This window comes from Acanthopagrus latus, chromosome 14, assembly GCF_904848185.1.
Source record: "Acanthopagrus latus isolate v.2019 chromosome 14, fAcaLat1.1, whole genome shotgun sequence".
In the NCBI taxonomy this organism is placed as follows: domain Eukaryota; kingdom Metazoa; phylum Chordata; class Actinopteri; order Spariformes; family Sparidae; genus Acanthopagrus; species Acanthopagrus latus.
This window is the reverse complement of record NC_051052.1, coordinates 21,632,659-21,658,516: the sequence shown is the minus strand read 5'-3', so window position 1 is coordinate 21,658,516 and position 25,858 is coordinate 21,632,659. Positions and strand designations below refer to the sequence as shown.

Sequence of the window (25,858 nt, the reverse complement as noted above, 5' to 3'; positions counted from 1 at the left end):
CTCGTTCAGCTCTCCCAGTAATTGCTGGAGACGTGGAATGAAACATAAAACATAACAGATGGTGGAGATGAAACAAAATGTTCTGATCACTGCAGGAACTGAACCAACGGATTCATCTGGAGCTGAACACCAAGATCACTCTGAAGACAGACTCTTAAAGGAACAGTCGTGTCCAATCTGTCAGCCGTCGTACAGGCTGCGAGTTTGATATCCAAGATGTGTTAGCCTAGCTTAGCACAAACACTGGGCGCAGAGGGGAACTGCTAGTCAGTATAGCTACAATCTAGCTAGCATGATAAACAAGGTGGATAACTTCAGCTCAGGAAGCAGCCCACAAAACACCCGTTATAATCAGTATGATGTCGTGTTAGCGAACACTGGTGGTAACATGTCGTGATGTGGTCGTGGACTGAAGCATACAAACATTCTACGACATGTTTAGCCTAGCTTAGCACAAACACTGGAAGCAGAGGGGAACTGCTAGCCTAGCTGCATGTTGTGTGTCATTATGACCAGGTGTGAAAATAGATTTTAATGCAGGAAACAGGTGAATGTGTTTGTGCTGAGTCGACTGTTCCTTTAAGGTTCTCAGTGAAGGTTCACTACAGGAGACTAGAGGCACTCGTTAGCACTCGTTAGCACTCGTTAGCACTCGTTAGCACTCGTCACACTCGTCCTACCTTGAACAACTCAAACTCCTTCTTTGGCATCATAAGCTTAAATAATGAAGAATGGAGACATGAGCGGAGGTGAGACGTGATGTCATGAGCTGTTGGTGATGTCATCAGGACTCCAGGTGTCCTACCTGTATGGTGTGGCTGTAGATGGGCTCTCCTCTGCCGGTGATGTCCACCGCCTTGGTGATCTCCAGGATGTTGTTTGGCACGTAGCCCGACGCCCCGCAGCCGTTACGGACCTTCCACCACTGCTTCCTGTCGTCCAGAACCTGACAGACCAACAACCGGACCGGACCGTCAGTGTTGGTTCTGCTTGTTGGTCCTGCTACAAGCTGTTTTTGTGTGTTATCAGGTGAACTGATGATCAATACTGATCAGAAATATTATCTCATTAATCCAGTCAGATTGTAGAAGACTCTTTGATTTACAGTTTGTTTTGTTGAGCCACAAATGATATTAATAATGTTTGTGAAGAATCATCTGACTGGTTCTACTTGTCTTTGAGAACATGAGTGTGGTTCTGAGGGGTTCTGAGGGGTTCTGTACCTGGACAAGTCAGATTCTGATCTTCTATCTGAAGTCGGCACACATGATAATGATCATGAGCTGATAAAAGTTATCTGAGGTGGATTTTGTTTTTTTAAGAATCATTTATTTTTTTTTATATGTTGCTCAAAACATCAAACTTTCATCAGATTCTGCCTCAAAAACTCAACATGTGTAAAATGTTTGTAAAAATAACAAGTAATAATACATATATTTAAATATTGTGAATCACTTTATAAATACTTCTTTGGATTTTCTTGGTGTTTTTTAAAAACTTAAAGTCAAACTTTAGAACTCTGTAAAGATCAAACTCAAGTGTGAAATACATCAAGTTTTGTTTGGAAGCTTTCGTTTGGTTTGTGGCTCGTCAAGAAAAGTCTTAAAATACATTTCAATAATCTGATATTTTTATCTTGAGAAGTTAATGAGAGAAAGATGGTTGAGTTTACCTCGACGACCTCGTCCTTCAGCACCGACAGCTCCGTGTTGTTTCTCGCCACAAAGTCATATTTAGATTTGGCAAACAGCGTCGACGGGCCTCTGCTGTCATCAAAACTCCTGCAGCGTGTCAACCAATCACAGCGTCAGGAGTTATCAATAACTACAAGAGGAACAGATATCTGATACTGTCACACACACACACACACACACACACACACGCTGTCGCTGCATGTTGAAGCTACGACACGTTAACGACATCACAGCCGAGGAGAAGCGTCCCGACAGATCAGAGACGTTCAGTCTGAAGGAAGTTTCACCCAGAATGAAGAATAATTATAATAATTATACACCAACAGAGTCAGAGGAGAGAAATGACTCATTCAGCAATAAAATAATGAATAAACACCAAAAACACAATGAAATATTAATAATAATTGTTCATTCAGTTTGTTTTGTAGTTTAAATGTAACACCAGGTGAAACGTTTGAGTTACTGATGAATGAGTCACGTCTCCACAGATCAGCAGCAGTAAAGAGCAGGTCAGGGATCAGTTCTCCAGGGCGTCATGTGACCTCGTGGTTACCGGCGGCTGACGGCGTGTTTAAAAGCAGCCATGGCCGCGTCCTGATCCAGGATCTGCATGCGTGGGCAGGAGGTGTTGAAGGCGTACCCGTCTGCAGGAGGGAACTTCTGCACCGCCGACTGCACAAACACAAACAGGAAGTCAGTCACCCGCCGGACTCTTGTTCCTGGGGGACGTTAATGTGTGACGGACGGCCACGAACCTCCTGAGCCAGCCGCATCATCATCTCCTCTCGTCTGAGGATCTCGGCGGTGGCGAGACTCTCGGCCAGCTGGGTCAGATCCTGCTCTCTGGACGGCTCCGCTGCTGGCAACACCGGCGGCTCCCAACCGTCACGAAACCTCAGAACACACGGAGGGAAGTAGTGATCCCTCGGCCACTCCAACCTACACACACACACACACACACACACACCAGCCGAGTCATCATGTTGTCTCCGTGGTTACGTATTAAGAAGCAGAACTCTCAGTTGGACCAGGCTAACACGACCAGAACACGTCCACAAGGGTTCTAGCTGAGGACGATATGTGGACCTGTTCAGCAGCTGGGATCAAAACATGAATCCTGGTGCTGCTGAACCTCCCACAGAGCCTCGCGGTGTCGGACCCCGCCACCATCTCACCTGCACTTGGTCCAGCCGTCTCCCAGTGTGACCCACAGGTGTCTCTCCTCCGCCGTCCCCGAGGCGTGCAGGAAGTCGATGGCCTCTGTGGTCAACAGAGGAACCACGACGCTGCGAGCCAGGTCCACACTGCCAGACGCCTGGATCACCTGGAGGACAGGTGGAGGAAAGGTGGAGGACAGGTGGAGGACAGGTGGAGGGGGAGGACAGGTGGAGGACAGGTGGAGGACAGGTGGAGGAAAGGTGGAGGTGGAGGACAGGTGGAGGACAGGTGGAGAACAGGTGGAGGGGGAGGACAGGTGGAGGACAGGTGGAGGTGGAGGACAGGTGGAGGACAGGTGGAGGACAGGTGGAGGTGGAGGACAGGTGGAGGACAGGTGGAGGACAGGTGGAGGGGGAGGACAGGTGGAGGACAGGTGGAGGACAGATGGAGGACAATGTGAATCTGAGCTGCAGACAAATAATTTTAACAAACAGGAAGAAGGACGCGTCACTGACCATCCTGAGGGGAGAGAACAGGAAGTGCAGCAGGTCCACGGCGCTGGGGTTCTGGATGTGGTCCTTCAGTTTCCCCTGTGGGTCACACACACACACACACACACACACACACACACACACACACACACACACACACACTCTGAACACAAGCTCACAGTACAACACTGACTCCTGTAATCAGATTACTTTGCCGCTCCTACCAGCTGGTTGAAGGCGTGTTTGAACTTCTGCAGACAGTCGACGAACTCGTCCTCGCCCGGAGGTTTGGACCGCAGCGTCAGGACGCCCTCTGGTGGTGAAGAGACAGGAAGTTCAAACACAACAAGACATTTATAGATATGATTCATTTAGGAAGGAAGGAGAGTCACTGTCTGTCTGAATGTTCTGATCCAGTAGAGGTTCTGTTTGAATACGTGTGTGATGTCACTTCCTGTGAGACTGTGTGTGTGTTCGTGTCAGTGAACAGACGTCGGACATGTTGCAGGTTCCCTGTGAACGGGTCAGAACCCTCCTCACCTCCTGGACCTTTTTTGCCCTTCTTGGCCTTCTTCCTCTTGGACAGCTCGGTGAAGGCCTCGGCTGCCTTCTGAAGTTTGGTGACGAAGAACTCGATGTCGTCCAGGATGTGGTTCAGGATTTGCTGCCAAAATAAAAGTCTGGTTCAGAGAAGGTTCTGCCTCCGGGTTCATCTCTAACATGAACGATCAAACCCAAACACACGCGGCTCTGAGCGCTCCTCATCTTTTCATCATCTTTTCTTTATGTAACCAGATTTTCCTCAAAGCTTCTGAACTCTGCTGACGTTCAAATCAAACTTCATCAGATTAACTGTGACGACCTCGGGCTCAAACACCAGCTGCTCCCAGGTCAGTCACAGACTGGACTCACCACGTCTCGGTCCACTCGGACTGCAGTCATCTCCACCGGCCCGTCCTCCTCCGACAGCTGTCTCTGCTTCTCATCTGCTCACACAGCAATCAATAACCAATAATCAGTATGATAATCAATCACATCTGTAGTTAGACTGATGATACGGGACCAGAGAGTCGAGACGAAGACTGAACACACATCAATCACTCATCTGATAATCATCTTCATCAACAATCAGATCAATGTTTCAGCTGTTTCATCTTGATAACAAATCAAATTAACAAACTAAGGAGCTTTAAATCAATAATCAATAATCAGAAATAGATTGAAGTCTTTATTCATCTGATGTGAATCCTGATTGGCTGGATTTGTGACATCACTCACAGTCTTGCTGCTCATTGGTCCAGGCCGACCAGGCGGCCGCTCGACTCTTCACGTCCACCTGATTGGGCGCCGCCGGTGGCTCGGGGGCGGGGGCGGCGGGGGGAGGGGGGATGATCCCGTCACTCTTCAGGATCATCCTGCAGACAGACGGACAGACGGATCAGCCAATCAGCTGTCGGCATGCTGACAGGAGCTGCGAGAGCTGCGGCTGATTGGTTCTTACTTGAGCGTCTCCGGTCTCTTCTTCACTTTCCCTCCTCTGGCGTCGCTCACGGCGCTCTCGATGTCGGCGTGGATCAGAGTCGCCTGAGAAAACATCAACAGCTCAGTCCACACATGAAGCTCTCTGATTGGTCTGCTGACATTCATCATGGTTAGATATCTTACACATATCATCACAAATCTAAACTAACACGAGGAAGTCATGGAGGCTGGAGGACCTAAAGGTCCTGGAAAATGTTACTTAGAGCTTCCTGTGACAGTTGGAAAATGTTCCAGGACCCTGGAAAGTGCCGATTTGTGACGTCACCTCTGTTGCCATGGTTACCTGCAGCTGGATACAGTCAGAACAGGCGGCGAGACAGAAGAGATCATATCTGAACGGACCAATCGCAGGCTGCTTACCTTGATGTCGTCACACTGGAACAGGTGCAGGTCCGGTTTGGTCTGACCCGAGTCCTTACACACCAGAGCCAAGATGGAGTCGTAGCTGCAGACGTTCATCACAGCTTGGCAGTGCTGGATCGTCCCGACCGGGAAGTTCTCCAGCTCATTCTGAAAACACAAGAACACCCTGAGCACCGAGTGCTGACGGGTCGAGACTGGGTCGAGACCAGGTCAAGGACTTTATCCTGTTTGGACCTTTTATAGATGAGGAACATCAGCTGCTCCGTTTGGAACATGTTAACATTTTATCAGAACAAACTGATGCTTTGTATCTCAATAACAAGTCGATCGATTTTTAATTTTAACAGACTTTATGACCTCACAGCTCTATGACCTCACAGCTCTGTGTGACCTCACAGCTCTGTATGACCTCACAGCTCTGTATGACCTCACAGCTCTGTGACCTCACAGCTCTGTATGACCTCACAGCTCTGTGTGACCTCACAGCTCTGTGTGACCTCACAGCTCTGTGTGACCTCACAGCTCTGTATGACCTCACAGCTCTGTGTGACCTCACAGCTCTGTATGACCTCACAGCTCTGTATGACCTCACAGCTCTGTGTGACCTCACAGCTCTGTATGACCTCACAGCTCTGTGTGACCTCACAGCTCTGTATGACCTCACAGCTCTGTGTGACCTCACAGCTCTGTATGACCTCACAGCTCTGTGTGACCTCACAGTGCTGTGTGACCTCACAGCTCCGTCACGTCCTCACCTTGGTCTCCTGGTCGATGAGGCTCACCGTCTTCTCCTCCACCTGCAGCAACATCTCCTGAGTCCACACCTTCCCTTTGGCGTCCAGCAGGCGGAGACGTCTCACTCCGTCCTCCACCGTGATCATCCCGTCTTTACGGTCCAACACGAACGTGGTCAGGTGCTGAAGATCCAGAACAGAGACATGGAGACATGACGGCAGCTCAGTCTAAAGATATCATCATCATCATCATCATCATCATCATCACAGCTGACGTCTCGTCTCTTTTGACTTTCTATCATGATAATTATTTTTCTTCCTGCGCCTTCAGTCTGTCTCTCTGTTATATCATCTTCTTCCCTTTACTCTGTCAGTCAAATCACTTAGTGAACCCTGTTAATAAAGCTCCTTATAAATAAAGTTATTTCATGTTATTAAGCAAGATTTACTCTGATAGATTCCAGCTGTTAACTGCAAAAATAAATTAAAACCTAACATTAATATTGTTGTTTCAATATTAAAATATTAAAATCAATCTCAATCAGAAAAATAGTGAGAAAGAGAAGAGAAGCTGTTCGGACCAATCAGGAGCTGACGTTGGATTGTTGCTAGGTAAAAAAAGATGTGAGGAAGCTCTGTGATTGGTAGATGGTGTAGAGGGTCTGAATGCTGCTGTGATATTTACATTTTCTTTCGGAGATGAAGGTGTGTTCAGTAATCAAGTACAAATACTTAGTTACTCTCCTTCAGTTCATGTTTCATGTATCTGAGTCTCTGTGTGACTTCTCCTCTCTACACCTGAACTTTCTCCTCCTCACAGCTTCACAACAGCCTCGTTACTTTAGTTTGATGCATCTGAGCTGAATTCTGGATTCTTGTTATTTCCCAACATCAGCAGACTGATGTGGACCAATCAGACGCAGCGAGACGAGACAAAGACGTAAAAGCCGTAAGAAGCCGTAAACAGACAGAGAGGGAGGCTGGAATGTGGAGAAAAGGCGTGTTAGTGTCTCGTATCTGCAGAGAGTTTCTGATTTTCTCTCTTTGTTGCTGCTCGGGACGCTTTACCAACCCAACATGTGTCTATTTGACGTCCTGGGAATGAGACTCAACAATCAACTGTCTTTGTGGTGCGTTCAGGAACAGCTGGGACAAATCCTACTGATTCTACCTTTAACTTTAATAGTCTTTGAATTCTATTAATATGCTGGGATACATTAGTGAAGGCAGTAATATATCTGATGATGAGTTATTAACCATCTCACCTCCACATGATACTGCGACGTGTCCGTCAGGCTGTTGATGCTCGTCTTGGTGAAATGTTTTCTTTGTTCTGAGGAGAAAATAAAAGCGGATCAGCTGATTGATGGATTTCATGGCTCTGGTTTGGATGATGTGGTGCTGCTCAGAGAGGAGCTGCGGGTCAGAACTCGTCCTCCGAGTCCGAAGTCCTGACGTGAAGCTCACTGAAGGTTTCATGGGAAATATTAAACACACACACACACTAAAAGTATAAAAACACAATAAATAAAAGTTTTAAGAGAGAAGCAGCTCGGTGAGTCCCACATGTCGGTCCAACTCACAGAAGAATCAACACTTTTACAACGTGGCTCTTATTTTTATAGTTCTGTTTCACTTCCTGTTCATTACGTGACAGAAACTAAACCATGACATCATTTTAAAGATGAACCTTCATCTTGTAATTCCCTGCCGTGTTTAAGTTTATCCAAAGATGAAAAATGACTGTGTTTCTGGATTTATTTACACTTTTTACTTCCTGTTCCAGAAAATAAAATCTGGACTTAACTTCAAATGTCCAGTTTAATTTCTGACAACAAAATTTAGTTTACAGGAAAAAGAAAAAAAAATAAGAGCCAGGTGATAAAACACACACACACACACACACACACAGACACACACAGACACACACACACACACACACACACACACACACACACACACACACGATCGTCTCACTTCGACTTTTCTTTTTCTGTTTGGACGACGAGCGGAGGAAATAAATCTCTTCTGATCCTGTTGATGAAGATCAACGAGAGGAAACACATGAAGAGGAGAAGAGTGGGTCTCACACTCGCGATATCGGACTGACTGGATCAGAACAATTCATCTCAGGAGGACAAGGAACATCAGTGCAGAGCATCAGAACCACACATGGACTCACCGTACAGAGCTTTGGCACCAGACTTGGCTTTACTGCTGGGAGGCTCCGAGGAGTCATGGCCGCTGAGAGACAGAGACAGTTAGTGAGGAGGACATCAGTCTACTCTGATATACTGACACTGAGGGTCGGACTCTCAGCTCTGATTGGCTGACACCTCTCACCATGGCAACACTGATGCTTTACACCAGCCACAGAGAAACAGAGTGAGGAGAGAGCGACAGGTGTGACAACATCATCATCATCATCATCATCATCATCATGTCTGTCTCTCAGGTTTAGACTCTGAACCAGGTTTAAATGTTGGTGTCACTCCCTGTCTGACCTCAGACCACCAGCCTCACTCGCCCTCTCTGGACCTGTGAGGACCGGATGTTTCCTGTTAAACTGACAGCAGAACAGCTGTGGTCTGCTCCGGCACCGCTGGACTCTGATGACACTCTGATGTCACTGATGACATCATTAATATTTAACAGCAGGGCGACCGCGTCCTCATTAACATGATGTCATGCTAACACACTGAAGCTAAGCTAAAGCTGCAAGGGTTGTTTCAGCAGTTCACACTGTAGGGAGGGGACCAGGTTCAGACGGGACCAGGTTCAGAGGGGACCAGGTTCAGACGGGACCAGGTTCAGACGGGACCAGGTTCAGACGGGACCAGGCTCAGAGGGGACCAGGTTCAGAGGGGACCAGGTTCAGACGGGACCAGGTTCAGACGGGACCAGGTTCAGAGGGGACCAGGTTCAGACGGGACCAGGTTCAGACGGGACCAGGCTCAGAGGGGACCAGGTTCAGACGGGACCAGGCTCAGAGGGGACCAGGTTCAGACGGGACCAGGTTCAGACGGGACCAGGTTCAGACGGGACCAGGTTCAGACGGGACCAGGCTCAGAGAGGACCAGGCTCAGAGAGGACCAGGCTCAGAGAGGACCAGGTTCAGAGAGGACCAGGTTCAGACGGGACCAGGTTCAGAGAGGACCAGGTTCAGAGAGGACCAGGTTCAGACGGGACCAGGCTCAGAGAGGACCAGGCTCAGAGAGGACCAGGCTCAGAGAGGACCAGGTTCAGAGAGGACCAGGTTCAGACGGGACCAGGCTCAGAGAGGACCAGGCTCAGAGAGGACCAGGTTCAGGTTTCAGGGGTCAGGCTCAGGTGTGATGTGTTGGTGTGGGACAGCTGCTGCTCGTGCGCTGACTTTAACTGGAGCTGCTGTGTTTATTTCAGAGCGAGCGTCGACATGAAGCGTCTTCAGTTACACTTTACATTAAATATTAATTCAAGGTTTTCTTAGAGAACAACGTTCCTGTTGGAGCTCATAGACTGTTTCCAGCTCAAGGTCCCACAGAACACCTGTATGCCTCCTCACAGGTACACTCAGGCTTAAGAGCCTTCAGTTTATGTTACATTTCTAAAAAGAACATTCATTTGACCCAGTGTGTGTTTTAATTACTTGATGACAACATCAATGATTCTTCACTTCACCTGGAAGTTTAAAGGGTTGAAAACCTCCCTGACTTTGTTCCTTTTCGTACTTTAAGGTTCAATTAAGGGAAGAAAATCTCAACAGTTCACCTTTAAATTCATGAAGATCCACTTAGATGTTCCAGTTCAGTGAAAATTCATTGAGAGTTTTAATAGAGCTGCAGGTTTTTAACTGATAAGAGCCTTAAACAATTAGAGAATCCTTTAAAACTCAATTAAAATAGCTTAATTATATAAGTAATGACATATCAACAAACAACCAAAGTTATCTATTAGGTGTCAGGATGCTAACATTGAGCAGCGGCGCTAACAGGAGAACAGACGAGTGGTACTGACTTGATCTGTGAGTAGGAGCCGAAGATCCCGGAGGCCAGCGCCGGAGTTTCATACCCGTTCATCCTGCTTCACAGTGGACAGTCAGCTGCAACAGAACACACAGAACATCATCATCATCACCATCACCATCATCACCATCATCGTCATCTGCAGATGAGCTGTACCTACTGGACGACACATTGGGTCGATCATTTCCAAGTTCAGGCTTTAAAAACTGATATAAACTATATATATTACTGGATCTGAACTCTCATTGGCTGCATGATGCATCAATCATCTGGAGGCTGGTGTGTGATTGGCTCAGCAGAAAGGAGGAAGAATAGAGAGTGGGTCACTTGTCTACATCATCACTCATTAGCTGTTGTAGTCTCCAGGGTGGGCATAGAATCTCATATCTGCTCAAATGAGCTGTCAATCAAGTGGCGGCCATCTTAGGATCTCTGGTGTACGGAGGTGATGGATCTATTGAATATTGATCACTGTGTTCTGAACTGAATCTGTGACTGAGATGGATCTACTGGACACTTGGGAAAAAGAGGAGATGATGTTGATGCTCGACTGAAACACACGGATGGTTTGTAAGCATGTTTGTTAGCGTGTTTGTTAGCGTGTTTGTTAGCATGTTTGTTCGTGGACTGTAGCTGATGTAGTTTCTTGCTGAATGGACTTGAGGGACTGAACGACTCCACACTTTGAGTCTATTTGCTGCAGTTTGTGTTGCAACAGGCCAAAATCACCATCATGTATATCTGTTATTGTTCCGTCCATCTCATTACTGTCAGCAGGATCCGTGTTACCGGCTTTAAACCTGCGAACACTCACCGCAGAGTTCAGCCTGTCGTCAGAGAGTCGGTCTGCAGAGAGTCGACACGGAGCACTCTCATTAACAAATCATTAAAACCTTCAGCAGAGCAGCAGGGAAATGTCACATCCAGGCTCAAATTAAAAGACCTCCACACAAAAGACTCCCCGAGGTGATTTATGAGTGTGTGTGTGTGTGTGTGTGTGTGTGTGTGTGTGTGTGTGTGTGTGTGTGTGTGTGCGCGCTCCTGTATGTACAGTGCAGCCACGTGTGATTACTTTTCCCAGGACTCCATGTTTTATTCAGCTGGGACTCAGGAATCCATTTTGGACTCTGTATCCATGACAACAGCAGCAGGCAGGAGTGGAGGCCTCGGGGGGGGGGGGGGGACCTGCGCGGCCTCGCTGAGGGAGGAAGGAGCCCACACACTCCTCAGAATCTGATCCGATGATGTCATCAGAGTTATTAGATCAGTTACTGTCACATCAGCTGTACGAGTAACGATGACAGGCTGTCACTGCTGACGTGTAACCAATCAGACGGGGTTGTGGGCGGGACATAGAGCGAGTTAAATGAATTAAGCCAGTGAAGCCAGAACATTTAGACTGCTGTGTAGCCAAAAGCATAAACTCATGTTTGACATGTGAAAGTGCAACACAACCGAAAGCTGAAGGGCGGGAGGTAAACAGACAGAAACTGAAACTGTATGTACGTATGACCACGATTCAAGAAGAGTGGGAAGGAGAAACATCTGCGTATGTTTAGAGGACGTGAGCACAGCTGCAGACACCCTGTGGGATCAGGAAACCACCAGGATGTTTGTTCTGTTAGCCTTTAGCTTAGCTTCAGTGATCTTTCCTCCCACCTGACCTTTCAAAATAAAACACTCTTAGCCTTCTGCAGGTGACTCGTTAGCCGTTTGTCCTCCAATCACATTCATCACAAGCTACTGACACACACCGAGCCCCGCCCCCTTCCTGATGATGTCACTGAATGTCAGAGTGCTGATGTCACAGCTGCGTCCTGACAATGATTTACAGGAACACAGTTCACACGTTGGAGGTCAAAGGTCACAGATAGACGGCTGTGTTCCTGTTGATCCAGCGATCAGCTCTCAGCTCCTTATCTGTGTTTGTCCTGGGAGGAGACGCCATCGGTACACTGACAACCACTTCCTGTTTCACCGCAGCCTGCAGGGAGTCAACGTTTATCTCACAGAAGAAGAAAAAACATCTGGACACACAGTTAACAGGAACAGCTGAGTCAATAACAGGATCCCACTGCAAACTGGAGAGGATGAAGATGAACCCGGCATCATCACATCATCATCATCATCATCATCTTCATCACAATTAAATCAGCCACTTCAACCATTTTCCAACACGTCTGCTGTCATATTGTGCCACTATTTAACAATATATGCCAAAAATACACACTCACTGTCATTAAAAGACAAAGACGTGTGTGCTCACGTCTGCTTGATCCAGTTCCAACTAAAAACAACCTGATCCAGCTTCAAACCGTGAGCAGGCTGTAGCCAGCGCCCATCACTTCATCAGCTGTGTTCACATGGAGCTCCTCTAGTTCTCACGCCATTGGCTGCTATGAACGCCAATCAGAATCCTCGACGAGACCGATCCTCCCTACACGACTGAATCTGTAAACAAGCAGAGACACATAACTTCTGATCAACGGAGACTGAGTGAAGACAGTGAGGAGAAGTTGACGTCTTAATCTGGATCAACACCAAAAGTTAACGGAGTCTGTTCTGACTCCTCCTCCATCCAGGTGTGGCGGCTGCTCACATACCAACCAACCAACGATCAATCAAACCAACCAACCAACCAATCAATCAATCAATCAACCGACCGACCGGCTGGCTCAGATGATCTTTGAACAAACATGTCTCATGGTGTTTTTCACAGCTGCAGTTTGACACGTGAGGACATTTTGTGCTGAAACGAAACAACTTGAAGAAAGAAAGCTCGTCAGTTGGTTTCATATCTCCTCCCGTCTGTGTTGATGCTTGGACACGTCGACTCTTCCATCGTCCTCTTGACGTCTGCTGTCAGTTTCAAATTTCATCTGCTGATATTTCATGAAGTCGTCTGCGTTTTATGCTCCAACACCTCCTGTGTGTTAGCGGCACACTTGCACCTCTCTGATTGGCTGTTGAAACGCCGTCTGCTGTGAGGTGTTTCCATGGTGACGCAGGCCTCCACCGTCTGCAGCTCCGAGTGCAGCCGGCCGCTGTGTTGACTCTGTCAGGCTGTAGTTTAATATGTAACCAGGTAAACATCAGGTCCTGTGACGTGCTTCACCTCAGCAGAGGACACAGAGGAGCTGCAGGACTGAACCAGAACCGACTGCTGCTTTTCATCACCTCCAACCTGCAGAGAGGAGTCGATGTGCAGCAGGTAAAGTCTGCGTGTCATCTCCTCAGCCAGCAGGAAAACAGCCGTGTTCAGCTGTCTGATCAGGCGGTGACCTCTAGTGGACGTAAGATTTATTACGGCAGCAAAGGAGGAAGTCAGGAGACAAAGCACACAGAGGAGGACGAGGACGAGTCTGCATCCTTCGTTCACTCCATCCAGACGTGGATGAAACGGAGCAGAACCACCTCAAACACAGTGAGCCGGAGCAGCTGACGGTTCAACACAAAGACATTTTAATTAAGTTTAATACTATTGTTTCCACAGAGAAGACAAGAAGCACCGTATGTCTCCAAGTCAGCTGTTTTTAATACTTGATACAAATCTGTGGTTAACCTGAGCTGAATAAACACATCAGCGAGCACCACAAAGTGTTGACGGTCTTTAACGAGGCTGTGAACACGTTTCTAAATGAGCAAACAGGACTTTGACTCAGAGGACGTCTGAATACAGAAGTCAGCTGTGAATTATTTTAATTTTACCAACGTATGAAGGACGTCACGTACACTCGAAACTGAAGTTACAAAACATTATTATCTTAACCTCCACAGACCACAACATCAAGACCAGACTGGGATGAACCTTTTCTCAGAGTCAGTCCAGTGAAACCTCAGGGCTCGGTTCTGCTCTCTCCTGCTGCACTGAACCCACCGAGCTGCAACATTAAAGCTCTGCATCACGTTCAGGAGGAAAAAGAAAACACTTCCTGGTTAGTTAATGTTCCTGATTGATGAGAGCAGAACAAACCGAACAAACACAGACTGTTTAATCACAGTGTTAAAGTCTAACTGATGTTCAAACACACTTCAAATGAGTCACTGATGAGGAACTCTGTGACGGCCTGAGGAGCCAAACTGAGTTTTATTCTGAAAACTGAACATTTAATCAAATTAAAGATCAAACTGAAGCTGATGGAAACTGATTCTTCTTCTTCTGTTCAACAAATCATTGATCCTGCTGCTGTTTCCTCCACAAATCACTCGTCTCAGGTCACAGGGAGGAAGATCGACCTGTTCCTCCTGTTAGATGTGAAGATAAACACACTTTATATGTCTTCATGTTCCTGATGACTGTACAGAACGAGACTACAAACAGCTCACACACAAATCAACACATTTAATCTTTGATATTTCTCCACACATCACGTCAGTGACGTCAGTGGAGACGAGCGACTGTTCAGCTGACGGGAGCAAAGGAGGAAGTCAGGTGAGGCAGAGTGATGTTTGAGGAACAGGTGTGTTTATTATCAAGGAAAAACTACCTGTTCTGTGTTCTGATACGACGACGTGTTGTGTGTTTTATGGTGTTTACACACAAACATGCGTCAGTCCAATAAATCGTGTTCACAGCTGACAGCAACAGCTGAGAGGCTTCAGAATCACCGCTAACGAAGCAGCTCCGCTAATGCAGTTAAACATGTTTCACTTCCTCTAACTCCTTCACAATAAAAGCCCCCTGTTATTTAGTTATTTATTTGTTTTACTCTGACTGTTCACAGAGCTCAGGTCAGGGTCTGTAGATCAAACTGGGATTCTCTCTGTAGCTGCGTTGCTAACAGCGGCACCAACAGCCCGGGTCAGGTCTGGTTCTGCTTTCACTGTGAATCCCTCCTGATGGTGCATTCAGGCGCTCATTAGAAGGTCAGACAACACAGTCTCACCCATACGACTGCGTTATTTATCTGTGATGTCTGAAATACACATAATGCAGAACTACTCATGGACGGACGTCTGTCCTGTTAACCAACCCAACACAGAACTACACATGAGGAACACGTACATCCGCCACAGAAAGTAGTCCCAGGAAGAAAGGTCGTCGTACTGTGTGTGTGTGTTCTGATGCGAGGATGAAACTGACTCAAGGTGAGAACTGAGTGTTTGGTTTTAAACACATAAAATTAATCGGCTCTCCTGATTGGCCGGCAGAACTACGACAACATCCTGAATGTTTCTGATGTTTTCAGACTGAAAGTGAACCTGACGAGAAACAAACAGCTGAGAGTCTGTCGGCATCGCACAGAGGACAGGAAAGAGGATTGTCAGAAGATTTACATCACTCACACACACACACACACTCACACACACACGCACGCACACACACACACACACACACACACACACACACACACACACACACACACACACACACACACACACACACACACACACACACACACACACACACACACACACACACCTAATCCCTACCTTCCTCTTGAACACAGGGTTCTGACTGCACTTCATTCACTTCAATACAAATATTATTTTCTTTAATCTCAGGATGTCGACTTTAATCCCAGAATAATTACAAAAAGTTGTGAATATATTCTCAGATTTTTTTATTTAATCTCAAAGGTCTGACTGTAATAATTTCATTGTTTTCTCACTTTTATTCTGAAATATGAATTTAAAGATTCTCTGATTTCTTTATTCTCTGTTAACGAGTGTAATCTGAGACTATCTGTCAGCTGATATCAGATGTTTGCTGTCACACGCAACATTTTATTTCCACTCTATCGAATATTAAACAGCTTCCACCGAAGACATTTTGACTTGGATCAGAGCAACATGAATGATGGCTGCAGTCCATTCAGCTGAGCTCGCTCCTGGGCTCTGGTTCTGTGCATCTGAACTCACCGGGTCAGTTAACAGAACAGAACCATCACCTGCACTTTTGTGGTCGTGTGCTCGAGGACTTTGTTCCTACACCGGCTCATCAGTCAGCTGATGATTTAAGCTTTGGATCAGCACATCTGAACATCTTGGAGTCGTCCCTGTACAGACGCACAGCCTCTGTTCTGACCCGATATAATGATCGTATGAACCATGTGAGCTCTGTGCTAATGAGCGTGAGGGAATGAGAGCAGGTTCTGCTCTGAGGACTGATTAATTGTCCTCTGACTCTCCGACTGGATCGAGGCCACAGCGCTCTGCGGGGAGCTGTAACCTACATACTGTACACAGAGGACACGTTACTGTACCAGCCCGGCCCGGCCCGAGCAGCGCTGGGTTCAGGAGCTGATGTGACGTGTAGAGGCCAAATTGTCAGAGGGCCCGAATCCTTTTTTATACACAAACCCCCTGAAAAGACTCGTTTCACTGTCGGGCTCTGATCCGTTCTGAACCAGCGGAACAGTCCAGAGGCATCACTGAGCACGAGGCCGGTCCATTAAACTGGACCACTGCTGACGCCACAAATAGAAACTTCTGTCAGAGGGAAATCTTTTTCCCCTCCAGCTAGTCGTTCCTGTGGTGACCCACAAGGCTCCAGCAGCCAAAGACCTGGTTCCAGAGCAGGCACCGGTTCAGAACCAGCATCTGAACCGCTTTGGTTCTAAAGGGAGATCATGAGAACCACCGACTGGTCCAGGAGCTGGCCTGGATGATGGCACTTTTCTGCTCCTGGCTTCTGTCTGATCGGGCCGAGCTGTACCACCACAGAGAACCATCAGAACCCGAGTGACCACGAGGAACATAAGGGTCAGACAAACGTGGAGTCTTTCCTCTCTTCATGGGACTTCCCTCTGTTTCCAGTCTTTGTGCTAAGCTAAGCTAAGCTAAGCTAAACACAGCAGCCTGCTCCTTTAAGATTCATTCAGCCATGATGAACCATCATGAGGTCAGTTCAGCTGCTGGCAGCCGGATTTCTTCACCGCTGGCTGTGATTAATCCATACTCATCAGCAGCCGCTATCGACTTTAATCCAGCAGCTGTGGCAGCGGAATCATCAACACATGATCACAGTGTGACCGGCCGTCTGAACGCCAGCGGCTCCGTGAGAGAGTTCGTCTGTGGGAGGAAGTCCAACAGCGACCGAAAGTCCAGGAAGGCTAATAATAATAATAATAATAATAATAATAATAATAATAATAATAATAATAATAATAACAACAACAACAATAATAATAATAATAATAATCCTGAAACTGCTGAGAGTCACAAACAGCTTCTATACGTCTTCATCAGTGAGATGAGAAGAAGGACCGCTGAATCATCTTCATATCAAACTGCATCTTACAGATCTGAATCATGTGCATGAAGAAAGAGATTTACACACATTTGCTTAATGAAGCAAATAAATTAGCAGCTGCTCAGAGCAGACTGGAGTCTAGACCAGAACCAGACCTCCTGGAGTCCCATCAGGTTCTGATCCGGAGCCGTTTACTGATGGGAGCGGAGCTCAGAGATTAGTTTGTAACTTGTGGGACTGAAAAGGTGATTTATGTTCAGTCCTGTCGATCAGCCTGACTGCAGCAGTGATCTGGAGCTGAAGTTTTAAAGTTTTATTCAGGAAACATTTAGTGGTGTTCACGGAGGCAGCGACAGGCGACCAAATGAAACGCACCATCACAGAGTAAATGTGTGGATGTTTCTGTGTGTGAGAACAAAACTGAACATGAAGAACAAAGGTCGAGTCGTTCGTGGACAGTTTGATGCACAAACCCAGTAGAAGAGGAGGAGGAGGAGGAGGAGCAGAAGAAGAAGAAGAAGAAGAAGAACAGACTCTATAAACACTGTTTGAACACAGAGACCATAAAGACAAAGAGTTTCACTTCTCGGTGATCTATTGTGTTGTAAAGTGCTCGTTACTACAGACGGTCGGCACGAAGCCAGACACCAGATCAGTTCACAGTCTGATCCAACAACGAGGCTGTAAAACTAAAAATAACTCCAGTCCAGTTTGGAGTCGAGCCAAAGGACGTCGACGACAGATCGACCTGGACTGCTGACACACAAACACCTGAACAACTATTTACACTCAAACAACCTGCCTGAAGCTTCATGTGATTTATCATTATAACACTTTTCCTGCCGCTGACGGTTCTGCCATCGTTACACTCGCACACAGGTCAGCTGTTTCTGTCCTGACAAACATCTTTACAAAGATGTTACAGCAGCAGCAGCTCGACTTCCTCCTGGAGGCTTCAAGACAAATCAAATGATATTCAGCCAAAATCAACAACAATCAGCTGTTAGTGAGTCAACAAACTACAGAAGAGAGAAACTCACTTTGTCACAAAGTTCAGTTCCTCTGATCTGTGCAGAGTGAACCCTCCTCACAAACACATCAATAAAGGATCTCTGAAGGAGAAAATGAACCAACATGTCCGACGCTGTCAGAGTTTCCTCTGGGACCAGCTGATCTTCTCATCACACAGGAGAAGAGTCTGGAAGAGACGCTGCAGGCTAATGCTAAGCTAGCTGCAGGCTGATGATTGAAACTGAAAGCTCATCATCGTCGATTTACAATTAAGAATGGAAATCATTCTAATTTCTGTCACACCACCTGCTGCTGAGTCGAGGCAGACAGTTTCAGAATCGCCTCCCACAATATTTAAAAATGATCCAAATCTTTTTGTTTTCATCGAACAATAAAAGCTCCACTCCTCTGCGTACATTTCCTGCAGATGTTTCACAATAAAAGCTTTGGATGTGAACTTAAAGCAGACCGGACCGAGCACTCTCTAACCGGACCGTCTTCCTCTGGAGGGTCCTGACCCACTTTCACAACAGCGACGCCTGAAGACACTCTGATGTGACACTGCACAGGAAGTCACTGCACACCTCCTGTTCTGAAGTCCTGTTTGGTTCTGAGCCTGAACCGGTTCAGCAGCCACAGAAGAAGCCGCAGCGATCTTACCTGCACGAAGCGTCCACAGGTGAGCAGCGTCTCTGCAGTGTGTCAGGTAAAGACTTTGGGTTTCATCTGCGACAGATTACTGAGGATCCAGGTCTCTGCAGGACCTGGATTTGCTGCAGCAGCTTGTTGTTGAGGAGTCTAAGCCTCTAATTAATGACTCATTATGGACAGGTGGAGGAGGGGCGGGGGGCGGGGCCTGTACAGCAGCTGACAGGTGGCTGACGGCAGAGAAAACACCCACACGACTTAAAGCTCCTCAGCAGGAGGCGGCCTGCTGTAATCCTCAGCTACTACGATCACTGTGACATGTAACTGAGTACATTTACTCGAGTATTTCCACTGTCAGTTACTGTGTGTACGGAGAGCAAACACCAGGTGATGAAGACAAACTGACCACCTGATGGACGTCAGTTACTGTAACTGATCACTTAACGGCCTTCAGTAACTGATCAATCAGCTCCTGATGCTTCAGATTCTGCTTGAACAGAAAATCAATGAACACAAAGTGAGAAACGTGTCAGAGATCCAAACAGCTGTTAATCTTCATCAGAATTCTTCAACATTAATCTTTGATAATCTGATAATCCAGATTTAATTACACTGAACCTCAGTGATCTACAGGGAGCAGAAACACACAGAGCCTCAGCTGATGACAGGAAGTCACTGTTATTGATCAGGACACATGTCAGTCTGATCATCTATCTGCTGCTGGACCGTCACTGGTGACCTTTGTCCTGATCCGTTTTAACGGACCTCTTCAAACCCAATCAGACCGAGACAATGAGGCTGTTCACTCCTGGTGTCAGCATCCACCCAGAGTAATCTGATTACAGGTGGACAGCTCTCAGTCTGTCCCTTCACAGCTGATATTAACCTGATGTGATGTCACTTCCTGCTCTGTATGAGACAAACAGACTCCATGTTTCTACTCAAAGACAGAAAGAAGTTCATGTAGAACATTTGCTGAATTAACAAGAAGGTCCAAATAATGCAGAATGAGTCAGAGACAGAGTTTCACAGAGTTTATAAAGTGTCTCCAACTCAACAACTCACTAAACTGACACATTTGTTAAGGGAGTCTGGGGACTTTCTCCACGGGGACAAAGAAGTCGCCTATATTGTTCCTGTTTAGTGTCTTTGTAACATGTGACATGTTCAGATCAATAACATGTTTCTTCTTTCATAAATGGAGTGTAAATGGTGAAATCAGTGTAAACAGTGTGTTCAAACAACTGATCAATGTTGGCAGGTAAGACTTTAGCACTTTAGCCACAGAAGCAGACAGGCTGGTACAGACATGCTGCCACATGTTGGAACATTAATACAACGTTTCTGACAGACTCTGAATATCAGAAGGTCAGTGTGGTATTTAAATAATGATAAATACAGCTGACACATTAATGCATCAGCGATAAAGCTCCAATAGTATCACGGCAAAATAATGAAATGAATAAAAAATATATATCATATATAGATAAATATATATATATATATAGCAAACACAGGACTTGTGATTTAAGCTTCAGTTGTGATTGTCAGTTTGTTCTTTCTTTAAGACAGAAAAAATAAAAACTCAGAGTGAAGGATTAGAACACACACACACACACACACACACAGGATTAACAAACAGTCTGCTCAGCTCGATTAATATGAAACTGCACCCAGTGAACAAACATCAGAGGTCAAACATTAAAAACCTGCTGCCTTTAAAAGTCCTTCACAGCAGATTTCAACCTCAGCACCACCTGAACACCTGAACACCACCTGATCAGGCTGATATTACAGCTGGTCCACGCTGTGGCCTCAGGATGGATTCTGTTGGGTCGGTTGCTGACAGCGACAGGCGAGAGCTCCACAGTTCAGATGAAGTGATTATTGATTATCAGTCAGATAACTTGTGTGTCAGTCTGACATCATGAGACACTAACTGGCTCCAGAAGTGGAATAATAACAATAGACATCTGCACCAGCTTGTTATCTGATCTTAATCAAAGCTGATCTGATGTCATTCTGACACACTGTGCATTCTGCTGACAGTCAGATAACAGATCAAATTGTATTGATCTGTATTGATCAGATCAGCCCTCCTGCCTCTCCCACTGTGAAATCACTGAACTGTCTTCTGCTCTGAAACTCGACTCCTGGAGAAACTCATCAGCTCCAGTTTCCTGTTTCTGTCCCATAATCCCACACGGGCTCCTCCTGCACATCACAGCAGCACCTGGCAGGTACGGTTACATCAGCCCGTCACCACGGCAACAGACCACACACACACACACAGGAGACGCCCGGTTACAGTCAGCGACAGCAAAACATCTTTATATATTTATTTATATCTTATAGAGAATTACCGAAGAACTGACGATCAGCTGACTGGCACCAGTGAGGAGGGTTCACTCTGCACAGATCAGAGGAACTGAACCAAACTGACAAACTGAGTTTCTCTCTTCTGTAGTTTCTTGTTGAATCACTGAAGGATGATTACAGTTTTATTTTTGCTGAATATTTCAAACTCTTCCTTCTAAAGAAGAGTTAGAAAATGCTATGAGCAGATCTACTGATGTACAAACATAGAAATCCATTGTTGACTTTTGGTTTCAGACTGGACGACTTCTCCTGACTTCTTCCTTTGCTGCTGTATTAATTACTGCAGCCACAAGATGTCGCCACCTGGTAACTAACACAAATCGGTCCTGACGAGCTGCTCGCTACATAAATGATTGTTGTCCTGATGAGGACCAGCCCGTCTCATGATTTTAATAACATTCAGATTGATTTCTGTGCAGGATGTGATGACGTCCCTCAACATAAACATGCAGCTGTGAACACAACAACACTTCAGAATAAATCACCAGAAGCAGCTCGACTCCTGCTCTGCTCTGAGAGTCCAGTGTTTTCCCTCCAGATATGCTGGATCAGTAAACTTCCTCCATCAGCAGAAACTCTGAGAGCCGGGAAACATCCAGAAATAGAGTGTCTCAGGAGGACGGCAGCCGGAGGGACGTTTCCCATGAAGAGCAACAGATCCAGGACCAGCTGTGGACTTTAATCCTCCACTATCTGACCCACACGGGAAAAACCTCCTCAAATGGGCTGAAAGCAGCTCAGATTACACAACACTCGGCTCAAAGGTCCTCCAAGTGTTCAGCATCAGCAAATGTGGTTTTCTAAGAGCCTGACGACCTTTGACCTCCAGAAAAAACAGCCATCAGACGGCTAACAGCGAGCTAACATCAAGCTAACAGCGAGCTAACATCAAGCTAACAGCGAGCTAACAGCGAGCTAACATCAAGCTAACAGCGAGCTAACAGTGAGGTAACAGCAAGCTAACATCACTGTATGTGGTTGTGGTGACAGTTATTTCTCCTGTGTGTTTTGGTAAACAGCTTTTGAGGATGACGTCACTTACCTGTCACAAGCCTTTAACACCAGCGACAACAGCAGTGACGTCATATAATGATATGAAACCCATGACCTGATCAGGTGACCTCACCTGAGAGCAGCTCCCCTCTCACACCAGTGAAGTGCTGCTGAGGTCACAGCAGGGAACTGATGAGCTGACCTCTGACCCTCAGGAACACTTTAACTGTGACACTCAATATTCACACCATGCAGAAAATTAAACAGAGTGTTTTCCCGCTAAAACCAGGTGAGGCCGAGCTGTCAGAGCCTACAGGAGATTAACGGAGACCTTCCGGTCACCCCCGCTGGAACAATGAGGGGCCGTGATATCTGTCGGCCCTGGAGACCAGGATCCATTCAGACCAGGATCCATTCAGACCAGGATCCATTCAAGCCAAACAAAGGGCTCCGACACACCGAGCAGCCGCAGACACACCGCCGGGTTCAGGCCGCCTGCTGCCCGGCTGCCTGTCACACACCTGCGGCCCGGCTCGTCTTTCATCCCGGTACATTTTTTATTTTCCACTGACGAATTGCAGAGCTGCACTTAACCTGTCTCCGTCTCACTGCGCCAAACCCCATTCACAATTCTGTCGATTTAAGGAGAACTCGAGGCAGATTCTCAGTATTACTTTATGGGACCTGGACTCGATTTGAGGAACCATTTAGGGACCGGTTCGTACCTTCGGCCTGAATATGATCCACTTTAGACTCTAGACAATTTCAGCTTACCAGATACCACCTGTCACCACGTACCGACCATCCGCTGAGAGGACGTGAGAAAGAAGAGCAGAAGTGCTGGTCAAAGTAGAATTTCTGTCAGTATGATGGATTCGTGTGTGGATAATATAAGCCGAAGTCAAGATGCGAGTTTGACTCTTTGTTAAATTATATTATTTCGTGTATGTTTGCCCGAAATTACCAACAGAGTCATTTAAATGTATATTTTCCTCTGCTGTCTGGTGCGGCTGCTCGCCGCTTACATGACCGAAGGGCCACTTGTCCCTCCGCGGAGCCGCCGGGCGGATCGAGTTGCCTCGGCCCGGTTCTACATCTGCTGCTGACCGTTAGGACGAACCGGTCATAGGTGTGGAGGTGGAGGTGGAGGTGGAGATGAAGCTGAGGAGGGTCATCAGAGCAGCTTACCTGCAGCTGGCCGCCGTTACACAAACATGGCACCAGTCACCGCGCGTCTCCGCTCCGCGCTGTTCACCGGCTCCTCCAACACTCTGTGCCCGAGCCGCGGACACACACCGACAAACACCGGGCCGAGCCGCGGACACACACCGACACACACCGGGCCGAGCCGCGGACACACACTGACACACACCGGGCCGAGCCGCGGACACACACTGACACACACCGGGCCGAGCCGCGGACACACACCGACACACACACACCAGGCTGAACTACACTTGACTCTGAGTTGTGGAGCAGCAGTAACCTGCCGGACGCTCCGCGGCTGTGATCCCTCAGTACTGACTGACAGGAGGACCAGCTGCCCCTGGACACGCCCCCTCGACTGGATACGCCCCTTTACGTCTCCAACACACATAAACACACACATAAACACACACATAAACACACTCTCTCCATGGTGTCATAATCGTGATACAATTTGCCCAGATAAGTTAAAATGTAAGATGATAAAAACTCAAAGTTCAATAATATATCATCTTTCTCCTTTCTTTTTTTTTTTTTCAGCAGAGGGACCCGGACCGGGACGTTGAACCCGGGTCTGCTGCAGAACCTCGATGGCAGGACGTTTTAACATTTAATGGAACCACACTCCTCTCTGTAATTACATTTTAGAGCCATAACAGCATTTCTCCATGTCAAAATTGTATTCTCACTAGTCAGAATGGTAATTAAAGATATCCGCAATAACATTCTTACCAGTAGAAATGTTAGTTCAAGATATCTACAACTTTGATTGTACTAGTCAAAACTAAATTGAAGATATCTAAAAATCCTTAAAAAGTATAAGTGGCTAGGAAAAACTCCCATATCAGATATCGTCAGTCCAATTGTTACGAGTCATAATTTTCATATCAGATATCCAAAATGCATAACTTTGTAATTTTGAATATCCAAAAATACATTGTGACTAGTAAAAATGTCATTACGAATATCCACAATCTGTATTATGACCAGTAAAAATGCAGTTGTGGACATCTGTAAATACACTGTGGATATCCATGACGACATTTTTACTAGTCACAATGTATTTTTGGATATTCGAAATTACATTCTGGATATCTGGAATAGTTTTTCATTAAGGATATCTGACATGAAAATTATGACTAGTAACAACTGGATTGAAGATATCTGAAATGGGAGTTTTTCCTAGTAAGTATTCAGTTGCAGATATCCAGAATGTAATTGTGGACATCTGCAACTGAAAGCCCAATACACATGAATGGCAAAAGTGACGTCATTTGTCCAAGGAAGAATGTCATTGTGGATATCTGAAATGTTCTTTTTGACTAGGAAGAACTGAATTACAGATATCTGCAATACATATCCAGTCTAGCTATTAAATGATAAGACGTCTTGCCATAGAGCCTCGGCAGGTGGGTCACACATGCTACCAACCCAGCTAAGCAGCGCCCCATCTTTCTTCTCATTTAATCTCATAATTCTGACCTTTAACTATCATGACTTATTACGAGAATCTTTGTTTTCATTGAGTTTACGTTAAATTTATTTTACTTTATTTTTATTACAGCTGGCAGAAACGTGCTTCTGTACTGTCACAGTGTACAAATACTAATGTATATAAATGTGTTACTGGAACTTTCCGGTTAAGTTTCACATTGTTTATTTCCTGTCAGTCAGGTGAACATGTGGAGAGTTCACCAAGCAGCTGGAGTCAGACTGTGTTCTGTGTCTGATGCAGGTGAAGTGTCTCACCTGGATCAGTCTCTCACCTTTGACAGTCGAAGTAGTAAAACATGACACCTTCCAGTCGGCACTGAGGGAACACAACCCTGCTGCCGCTGTGTAAACAGTCAGTGTGCAGGTGAGGACGCCCCCTGCAGGACTGAGTACATCTAGTTCAAAGTACTTTAGTTACTAGTTACATTACAGGTTAGATTACATCAGCTTCATGTCCAGAGAAAACCTCTGATCTCAGTGTTGATTTGTTTATTTTGTTTATGTGTCTTTGTTTCCTGAAAATGTTCAATCATGTAAAATATATCATATATCAATATCATTATTATTATTGTTGTCTGTTATTGTGGTAAAGTATTAGCAGAGCTGAATCTGTGTTTATTTTATCTGATCAACGATTTTAGATTATTGATAATAAATCAATCCTCTCTCAGATCTCCACATGAAACATCTGCTGCAGTAAAACAGCAGAAACGTTCTGCATTTTGCAGCCGAGTGTGAAGCAGCTGGGATGAGAATCAGAACCTCCGAGTCTGAGGCCAGGAAGAGGGAAGTCTGGGAGTCCCAGCTCAGACAGCTGCCCCCGCAACCCGGCCCTGGATAACACGGAGGAAGATGGATGGATGGATGGATGGATGAATGGATGATGGATGGATGGATAGGATGATGGATGGATGATGAATGGATGATGGATGGATGGATGGATGGA

General features: G+C 46.2%; 1 protein-coding gene and 1 long non-coding RNA gene across 6 annotated transcripts in view; one reads left to right on the top strand and one right to left on the bottom strand.

Moving 5' to 3' along the window:
* Window positions 1-23,800, bottom strand: part of eps8a (epidermal growth factor receptor pathway substrate 8a) — a 27,115-nt gene extending 3,315 nt beyond the window's left edge. The window contains exons 1-18 of one of the 5 annotated variants that reach the window (XM_037121726.1): window positions 23,401-23,800; window positions 12,221-12,437; window positions 9,979-10,063; window positions 8,165-8,226; window positions 7,248-7,315; window positions 6,004-6,165; window positions 5,246-5,395; window positions 4,845-4,927; window positions 4,622-4,758; window positions 4,256-4,329; window positions 3,884-4,007; window positions 3,568-3,656; window positions 3,368-3,442; window positions 2,870-3,018; window positions 2,450-2,633; window positions 2,248-2,366; window positions 1,673-1,781; window positions 806-946 (exon numbers count right to left, since the gene is read on the bottom strand). In XM_037121726.1, coding sequence (XP_036977621.1) covers window positions 806-946; window positions 1,673-1,781; window positions 2,248-2,366; window positions 2,450-2,633; window positions 2,870-3,018; window positions 3,368-3,442; window positions 3,568-3,656; window positions 3,884-4,007; window positions 4,256-4,329; window positions 4,622-4,758; window positions 4,845-4,927; window positions 5,246-5,395; window positions 6,004-6,165; window positions 7,248-7,315; window positions 8,165-8,226; window positions 9,979-10,040 — 1,788 coding nt within the window. In that variant the 5' untranslated portion in view covers window positions 10,041-10,063; window positions 12,221-12,437; window positions 23,401-23,800. Of the gene's footprint in view, window positions 1-805; window positions 947-1,672; window positions 1,782-2,247; window positions 2,367-2,449; window positions 2,634-2,869; window positions 3,019-3,367; window positions 3,443-3,567; window positions 3,657-3,883; window positions 4,008-4,255; window positions 4,330-4,621; window positions 4,759-4,844; window positions 4,928-5,245; window positions 5,396-6,003; window positions 6,166-7,247; window positions 7,316-8,164; window positions 8,227-9,978; window positions 10,064-12,220; window positions 12,438-18,852; window positions 18,964-22,261; window positions 22,398-23,400 lie in introns of those variants that run through there. The other 4 variants (XM_037121724.1, XM_037121728.1, XM_037121725.1 and 1 more) reach the window with 4 other exon arrangements.
* Window positions 22,378-25,858, top strand: LOC119032556. The gene is made up of 4 exons (XR_005078939.1): window positions 22,378-22,760; window positions 23,959-24,051; window positions 25,154-25,276; window positions 25,584-25,858. It is a non-coding gene; the product is annotated as an uncharacterized LOC119032556 (long non-coding RNA).